At 37.4% G+C, this 9,610-nt stretch overlaps 1 protein-coding gene across 1 annotated transcript; it reads left to right on the top strand.

Moving 5' to 3' along the window:
• The first annotated feature begins 243 nt into the window (after nt 1–243).
• LOC147849712 (uncharacterized) lies at nt 244–2,444 on the top strand. The gene is made up of 2 exons (XM_087337069.1): nt 244–1,667; nt 1,745–2,444. Exons 1-2 carry the CDS (start codon nt 244–246, stop codon nt 2,067–2,069), a joined length of 1,749 nt encoding a protein of 582 aa, XP_087193195.1. The 3' UTR covers nt 2,070–2,444.
• The last annotated feature ends 7,166 nt before the right edge of the window (nt 2,445–9,610 follow it).

The raw sequence follows: 9,610 nt of genomic DNA, 5'->3' as shown, positions 1-9,610 counted from the left end.
AAAATTACTTTACCTCAAGGCTCATATGAAGTAATACCCACAATCATTGTCACTACAATCTACAATGTAGACATATATGAAGTAAGATTCACAATATAATTATGCACATATATGAATAATGATATAGTCAAATTGAGCCACAATGTGGCACAATGTAATAACTCATGATTAGAGTAGGACATTTCAAAAGAATTCATTATCATTTATAACCAAAATTTTATAGGTACAGTAACATACATTGATATGGAAGAGGTAACATCAATATCAGCCCCTAGAGGCAAAACAAAGGCAAGAAAAAGAACTTCATGGATCGAGCAACACATGATCTCCATTAAGGACCGAGATGCATATAAGCGTCGATGTGCCTATTGTCACTTGATGTGGGCAAGCTCTACATCTACAGGTTCTATCGCCAAGCATTTATTAGATAAGCATAATATTAATAGCACATCACAACCACAAACTTCTAGCAATGTTCTTGTCCAAAGTAACATAGATGCTACTTCATCTACATTAACTATATTTCGTACTCTAGAGAAGAAGTTTGATAGTACTGTTGTTAGATACATAGTCCCATCAATGCTACCTCATGCACATATTGAGTCTTCTAGTTTTAAGAGATTAATGCATGAAGTCTTGCCCACTTATCAACTTAAATCATCTCGTACACTTAAGAGATTAGTGTTACGAATGTATGTTGTTCTTTGCCATTTAGTTATTACTTATTTGTCCTCACAAAATTTTAGATATGCTATAACATTTGATGGGTGGACAAACAACAATTTGAAAGGATTTTATCCCATGACTTTACATTTTGGTTGTTTCGAGTCTACTAAGCCGGCTAGTGTGCTTTTAGACTTCCTAGATGTCTTTCCAGGAGATGGGGTAGGAAAACGTGTCAGAAAAGCTTTATTCTCCCGTCTAAAATCATTTAATATCACTTCACATCTTCTATCTACAACTTCTGACGGTGCTAGTGAATCTCTAGTTGCATCAAAAGAATTAGCTAGGTTATTACTTTGTCATCATGGACAAGACATTTTACAATCATCACATATGTTAAGATGCATGGTGCATACATATCAACTAGGTGTAAAGTTTGCATTAGAAGTTATTACTCCTACTATGAAGTTAAGGAAGACATTACATTCTATACGCACAAGTAAAGTGAGTAGAGCTATATTTAAAAAATATTCAAAAACCATGCATGAGAATGGAGAACATGAACCACCATGTGTAGATTGCATTACTAGATGGAATTCAACCCTAATAATGTATCAACAATCCCTAAAATTAAGAGATGTCTTGATTTGTACCACAAGTGACAATGTCATTGCTAATGAGTTTGTGGACCATACACTCTCCATAGAAGATTGGAGTCATATACAAAGTATGGAACAATGGTTGCTTGTGCCTGCTAAAATTTGTAATTACTTGAGTGGGTCAAAGTATCTGACCCTCTCAATAGCCGCGCTTGCATTCAACAACTTATTAGCACATTGTAATAAATATATTTCTATGGATATGAACTCGGTTGATTCATCCTCCGAGAAGATTACTCTTCAAGTGCAACAAGAGGCTAGTAACAAATGCTTACAATATCTAATCAAGTACCAAGAATCCTTGAAATCTATTCCATCTCGAATCGCAATGTTTGTTGACCCGAGGTACTAATGTTTTTAATTGAAAATTCCCATTTTTTAATCTTTTTTTCTTACTAATAGTGTCTTTTGTTTGAGTGTAGAATTCCAAAACCACCTAATCCAATTGAGAGAGACCTCGATATAGAATTGGTGCAAAGTTTCTTGACAACCCAATATCATGATCCTAATGTCGAAGATTCTCTATCAGAAGATGCATGTGAAGGATCTCCGTTTGATTTTTTGGATATTTGGGATATGAACAATGACAAATCTCATGAATCATCAGCTCGGACAGAAATTGAAGGTTTCTTGAAGGTTCCACGAGTGAAGAGTTCCGTAGACCCTCTACATTGGTGGTCTACCAACAAGTTTCAAGCTATATTGCATCATGTTGTATTAAAAAAAATTGTTATTGTTGGTAATTAATGAACACATTTTGATAGTATCTTTTTTTATGATTTGAAACAAATCCATTTTTCCAAGGATGTATAAAATGGCATGCGATTATTTGGCTATTCCAGCTTCATCAGTGCCTTTAGAGGAAGCTAACTCCGAAGCTCGTGATAACTTCGAAGATAGGCAACGGTTGCATTCATGCACTTTCAAGGCTGAGATGTGCATACGATCTTCGATAGATCTACTTGATAGTGTTAATATTCCAATTCCTGAAGATATTAATGATGCATATGATACTTTAGATATCAATTTAGAAGAGATTATTGCCGAGGATGATGTTATTGAATACCTATACTTGGACAAGTGATTTTTTTTGGAATATTATGACGATCAATTATTGGAATAGTTAACATTTTTGGAATAGTCAATTTTTTCTCATTGTTTTTCTTTAATTATCTATTAGTTAAATTTGCCTTGCATTTCACATTTTATGTTTTCTTGTTGTTTTTCTCTAAGCATTGTAACCATTCTACATTTGGAACATATTGGAGGGGGATTGTTCAATGATAAATTGTGTTATGAAGTTCAATGATAAATTGTAATAGAATTGTGTAATGAAGTTCACAAACCGGTTTACAAGCCGGTTCATAAACCGGTTTACCCTAAACCGGTTTAGGGATTAGTTCGGTTTGGTTCAGTTCAGGTTTGAGAACCCCTAAACGGTTTAGGCTTAGCCGGTTTGGCTTGGATAAGGCCAAACCGGCTAAGCCTAAACCGAACCGTTGTCGATCCCTACTGCTTCCTACAGGAACATCGAGTTCCCATTGAAAGAGGTTGCTTTCAATGAGAACTTGATGCAGTGCAGCGAGTTCCCGTTGAAAGGACACAATTTTGTGATTGGTGTGCTACAAATAGTAATTTTATTGATAGTTTACTAGCATTTGTTTAGGTATTTCTAATACAAATTACATTAAAATTTGAGGCTTTTCTATTGATTTTAATCAACTTTTTCTTGGTTTTAACATTTTATCTATCCATTTTAAAGAATATTTTCATATGATTATGTTATTGCTTGTTGTTTGCAATGAACCTCATCAAAAGATTCCCTCCCCGACCAAGAAGCCTACCGACAACGTGAATAAACTGGAATCTCGAAGAACTTTGATTGAGTCGGTAGGTGACGGGGCTATGAAGATATTACCCGATAAGCCTGTTAAGCCTCGCCTCAAGAACTACCTCCGTGTAGAATGAACATTGATTTATATTGAGGAAGATGGGGATTTATTCCTCGTATTTGCAATGTTCAAAGTTGAGGGTAAGCTTCAAGTGGGAAAGGCCTTCACATACGGGCAAATAAAGAACATTGAATATGACAATGACTCACTGAACCTGTTGCTCGATGTTGAGAGCTCAGGGGGGTTACGAAAGGTCCTAATTTATGTTGGCAATTTTGTAACAGACTCCTCCCACCCCAAAGCCCCGAAGAAAGATGTTCAAACAAAGAACAACTTAATTGTTGCTTTGCGCTCGTACATTAAAGGAGAACTCGTGGTCACGCAGGCAAGCACCCCGCCTAAGACTGCCTGAAAAGGAAAATCAAAACACAAGAAATATAAGAAACGGCAACATCCTGAGGACGACGAGCTCAAAGTTCTCGAGTTTGTCAAAGATGAGGAGGAAGATACACAACTAGAAGTAATTCCTCTAGGTGGCCAGATTGCCTCAAGAATCCTCACCTCAGAACAAAATCGGATTTGTGAGAATATAGCAAACACTAAACTTGTACGTAAGGGACAATTGTTTCATTTACTGATTTGTTCAATTTAGAGGCCTCCAATCGATCCAGAAACAGGAAGACATGCTCAAGAGATAAGAGAGCCGCATTCAGTGCATGTGCAAAATTCGAAAAGCAAAATGAAGATCAATCCACATGCTACTGTTGTGCCATTCTTAGTAATGGTAGACCCTGATCAATGCCCAACTGTAGCAGACTACAAGTACAGTTTGGCAGATGATTATACATACTATGTTATTGGAGGATCCCACTCTGCTAAAGCCCGACGTCAACTTGTTAAGAAGTATCCTCTTACACCCTTCTTCAAATATTTAGAATGTAAAGTGTATGTTGGTCTTACACATGAAGACGCCAAGTTGCTAGCCTAGGACCACAATAATGACAATGACTATAGACAAACAATGTCATGTATAGAGCGCATTAGGTTCTTTCATCACGAGTACCTTGATGCTTTCCAAAAATTTGGTCCTTGGCTACATCCTAGATTGCGACGACAATGTCTACTTGAAGTGGGGATAGCAGTTGACGAAAGCACAAACTCTCAAGGCCTGAGAAAGTAAGACTCAGGGTTTCAACTTGCTTTCATAATAGGGGAGATGTGGGACATCAAGGATCGAATATTCAGTATGTGGGAGCGAAAAGAGATAAAGGGTCAACGTTCAAAGAATGCTAAGTTGGACCCTCAAGTGGAGATGAAGTTTAAGTCACGTAAAAGTGACTTGGTGATAGAGGAATTAGCCGAGGACATGAAGTTGCTTCCTTGGCAGTCATTGCAAGGGATAAAAGATGACAGATTTTTAATATCTGTATTATTAAGAGTGGCCGCCAAGGAATTTAGCTTGGATGAAATGGTCACAAAGTTTCAAAAGTGAGTAATCTATGTGATCATTGTTTTTTATTGGATTGCTTTGTTAATTTTTTCTTGATTCTAACCTTTATGTGTAATATTTTTTATCCATAAGGTTTACATGAAGATACAAGAGTTGATGATGAAAAAGTTATCCCTGCATACGTAGGAAGAAGTGGAGCAATCGTGCCCAAAAACATCATCTTACAAGGCTCTTGAAAACAAAATCATTGTATTTAGAGAATGGGTATGTGTGATTATATCTTATATATTTGATTTTAGGATAATGTGCATTTCTTGTAAAGCTTATAATTGCAGAAACCACCTCGCTCGAAAAATTGGGTGATAGTAATGAAGGCATTCCAAGTACATTCATCACTCATTTGGAACAAGCGAAGTATGAAAAGCGAATGACGAAAGGAAATGAGCTAGAGGTGTCTAAAGATTCAGATACAGTGAAGAGTTTTCTACACAAGGTTGATCCTTTCCGCCAATTGTATTATAGTGTATATAATGGTGATGTGGGTAATATGCTTGACATATTACCCAAGAGGCATTATACCCAAGGGACAAGACCAAAGGGCATGCTTAGTAGTCTCTTGAGTTACATAGCAAAAGCCACATTGCTTGAGATTAGGTGCTACATTCCCTTTCAATGATTAGCCAACTCGTAAAGTTGCATGCACTAATAGCCATCTAAAAAGAATAAATTTAGTGGGCCCCTTGAAAGAGAAGATCCATCTCCAATAGGTTTTCAACTGCAAACTTGAAACACCTTAGTTAGTCCAATGTTTTTGAGTTGTTGGCATTCTTACATTCGTAGAAATCAATAATGACCTTCCAAGCTTCACTGAATATTGAAAGAAGGTAACCTTTATGATCTGTTCTAACAATCGGCAACGGTTCGGTTCAGTTTGAGAGGGTCCAAACCGTACCGGTTTGAAACCGAACCGTTAAAAAATGTTGAAACCTGAACCAAACCATGAAACCGTACCGTTAAACTTTTTCAAACCGTTAAACCATTAAACCGTAAAAATTGCGGTTTCGTGGTTCGGTTTCGGTTTTCAACATAGGTCAAAATTTTAATTTTTAATTTTTTAAAATTTATAATATTTCATTTTTTAAAATTTTTAAGATGTTCCTAAAATGTGAGAATAAGGTCTACAACTAAAAAGATTGTTTAAAAACAATTTTTAGAATTTTTTTAAAATTTTTACAATTGTTTTTTTATAAATAAAAAATAAAAAATAAAAAACCATTAAACCATTTAAACCGCGGTTTTTTACTATTGAAACCGAACCAAGCTGTTTTAAAAAACCCAAACCTGAACCGAACCGTTGAAACCATTAAGCTGTTAAACCGTTAAACCGTGGTTTCGTGGTTCGGTTCAGTTCAAACCGAACCGTTGTCGATTGTTAATCTGTTCCCCCAAGGAGTATCAGACCAGAACAAACCCCCCAGATCCCATAGTAATCGTGCAACAAGTTCTTTTGGATACAACCACATCATATCACACATATGAGCGATGGAAGGATAAGGATTAAGCAGCCACTTCTTTCCCATTTTAGCAACCATTCTAACTGGCACATTCTACACGTGGTGTAGATAGTTGCCGTCAAAGGCATAAGGCTGCAATCTACTATTGTCAAGAACCTCAAAATAAGAAATGCACCCATTAGGTGAGATACCCTTGATAGCCAACAATGTGTCATTTATGAAGCATCCAAACCAAAAATGTTCCTACAGGGGTTGGAAGGTTGCCGCCAATGAGGAATATGCCACTGAAATGGCAGTAGTCATTATCTTGGCACCATGAACAACTTGTAAATGCACAAGATGATCTGCTTGTGGCATCTGCTAGAATTGAATCCAAGTGATTGCAGACACAATTAGCCCATTATCCAATTTACCCCAGGCAAGGTGAGTTCTAAAGCCCAACACTTTTCTTGCATTATCCCGAAATAGAGAATTTGCGAGAAGAGGCTAATTAAGCAGTGCATCCCAAGTAGAAGGCTTTTCCTAAATAAAAAATGACTTAATCCCATCCCATGCCCTTACAATTCCTAACAAAAATCAATTAGATGCTAGATCCCACCTTCGTGTTTGCACATCATTCAAGAACAACCATTTTAGAGAGGGAGACCAAACTCCTCCCGTCTTAGAACTTAACATCATTAGCTGATTTAGAAACATTCCTTTCTAGGCTTCTGACCTTGGAAACAATCCTCGGATCACAAACTTAACCAAGAGGGCTCTTGACTCAATCAAAGGATCTATCAAACCCAAGGCTCCATGGATTTTAGGCTGAATCAGCACCTTGCAAGCAACTTTGCCCATTATTCGAGATCCATTTTTCCCCTCCAAAGAAAATTATGGATCAAGCTTTGCACTTTCATTATTGCTAACCTAGAAAATAACCAAACAAATGCTATAAACAACATAGAAGCCAAAAGTATTGAATTTGCTACTACAACCCGACCTGTGAAAGACAATTGTTGGGCATCCCAATATAGTAGTTTATGCTTTATTGACAATAGCAGCGGGGATAAAATACCTTCTAATTTCAAATCTAAACCAACTAGGCATCCCAAATACCGAATAGGTTCACCCTAGTGAAGCCATCGGAAAGCAAGATCTCGATACCAAGTGGGATGAGGTTCTTCACCCACCCATAACCCTACTGACTTGTTCCAATTAAGTGAGCCACATGTGGCCTTTGAGAACTTCTACAAAGCATTCTATACCTAACTAAGATTACCAATCTCCCAATCAACATAGAGGGTCGTATCATTTGCAAACTCAGCATCCAATACAATAGACTGTGCAATAGGTAATGCTATACCTTTCATACCAACCGAAGAAGATATGCTCAAAATACAACTTGACGGATAATTGTTTGCTTCGTAATATGGTTAATGTCATACTTGATACAAAGAATTTCCTCACAAATATAGTTTCAACTTTGGTGTATCACTGCAATTCAGAAATTGCCAATTTGAGTCGTGCTCTCGCAGCATTACAAAAACTATTAGAAAGGTATTCAACTTCACCTATACTACTTTCTTATTTGTAGTAGGTAAAAAGCAATTTAAATGAAAAGCAATAGGCAGGTTCAATGTTCCTCTTCTATCATAACGTTGCTCGTTGGTCGCAAAAGCAATATCGGGTCAATAAGGAATTCTTCAATCAATTTAAATGAAAATATAGACCTATCTCTATTACTTCCTTGAAACCGCCTAATGGATCGTATACATCAAATGACTCTGAGATACGAGGTATAGTTTCATATTACTACCAACAGTTGTTGCCTGTTACAAGTTTTACAATAGATAGTCTTTATAAGAAACAAGTTATACTTGCAACTGTTCAGCAAAAGGTTACAGATGTAATGACATCTAATTTACTGCAACCATTTATATTTCAAGAGGTTTTACCTACAACTAAATCCTTGGGTAAGGATGTTTGTCCAGGAAAAGACGGAATAGGAGTTAGCTTCTACTTACATTATTGCGATTTTCTTGGCCCTATTCTCACTAGAGGGACTAATCTAATATTCTCAACGGGGACTATGCCAACAGAATGGACAAAAGGAATCATATATATGATTCCTGAGTCTGATGCTCAATGTGATGAAGTATCTAAGTGGCGGCCAATAACATTGCTCAATGATGTTTATAAGATTATGGAAAAAACTATTGCTATTAGATTACGATCTCTGTTGCCATCTATTATTCATGACACACAATCTGGTTTTATACAAGATAGAAGCATTTTTGTAATATCTTTTTGTTCTGGGAAATGGTTGCATTACCTCAATAAAATAAAGAACAGTTGGCAATATTGCAACTGGACTTTGAAAAAGCCTATCACAAAGTAGAATGGGATTTTCTTGAGACAGTCTTGTCAAGATTAGGTTTTCCTAATGCATGGATGACTGGTGTTTCTGACAGATACAGGCATTGAGCCTGTAAAGAATCGGATATGATTCTTGTGTAGTGGAAGAGATGTGTGTTATGTGTGTGTATGTGTGTGAGAAAAGAGAGAAGAGAAGAGAAAACACAAGATAGATAAAAGAGGAAGATGAAGTACTCAAGAAGGTGTATATTCACAAGGAGAATACCAATTACAAAATGTAGCATTACAAGGAGTCACAACTGACTCTCTATGAAGTAGGAGAAAGGTGTTTTATATAAGGTCACCCTCTCTCTTCATTAACTCACTAAACAACTACTCTCTCTTGGGGAATGTGAAGACTCATAGTCATGGGGAATATGGAACTCATTAGTTATGTGTCATAGAATATGATTCTATGACACCTAGGTAATGTGGAGGGAGTAGTGGTGTGACTCTTGACCTTTGAGTGATCATAGATTCTCAAAGGGTGTGTTCACACATTGCACTAGGTTGAGCTTGATTCTCTACATGGACCCTCAAGCTCAACTCAAGTCAGTTCCTTTTGGTTGATGTCCGCTTCGGCTGGTATCTGGTTCGGACGATCTCCGGTGTCCACTTTGGCTCGTACCCGGTTCAAACGGTGTCTAGTTCTCTCTTGTACTCCCCCTCAAGCTTGGCATGTCAGGTATCATCAATCCAAGGTCTAACATGAATTGTTGAAGCTTAGAGGCTCCAAGGGCCTTGGTGAAGATGTTCGTTATCTGAAGATTCGTGTTGATGTTTAGAAGGTCGACATCTCCGGCTTGCACATGCTCTTGAATGAAGTGATAGTGCACTTCGATATGCTTTGTATGTGCGTGGAACACCGTGTTCCAAGCCAGATAAATACTACTCATGTTATCGCAGTAGAGGGGAGTCGGAATCTTGATGGGAGCGCCCAGATCCTTCAAAATACTCTTGAGCCATACGGCTTCACATGCAGCCACGATTGTGCCCCTGTATTCGGCCTCCGTGCTCAAAAGTGCGACAATAGGC

Source organism: Azolla caroliniana, unplaced genomic scaffold (assembly GCF_043228905.1).
Source record: "Azolla caroliniana isolate FFs.n. ecotype wild unplaced genomic scaffold, voAzoCaro1.0.p SCAF_22, whole genome shotgun sequence".
NCBI lineage: Eukaryota > Viridiplantae > Streptophyta > Polypodiopsida > Salviniales > Salviniaceae > Azolla > Azolla caroliniana.
The sequence above is the reverse complement of the archived record's forward strand: the minus strand, read 5'-3'. Positions and strand labels throughout refer to the sequence as shown.

Coding starts and splice junctions, on each gene's coding strand:
- LOC147849712 (XM_087337069.1), top strand. CDS start 244: ATGGAAGAGGTAACATCAATATCAGCCCCTAGAGGCAAAACAAAGGCA. Junction 1,668..1,744: donor GCAATGTTTGTTGACCCGAG/GTACTAATGTTT, acceptor GTTTGAGTGTAG/AATTCCAAAACCACCTAATC.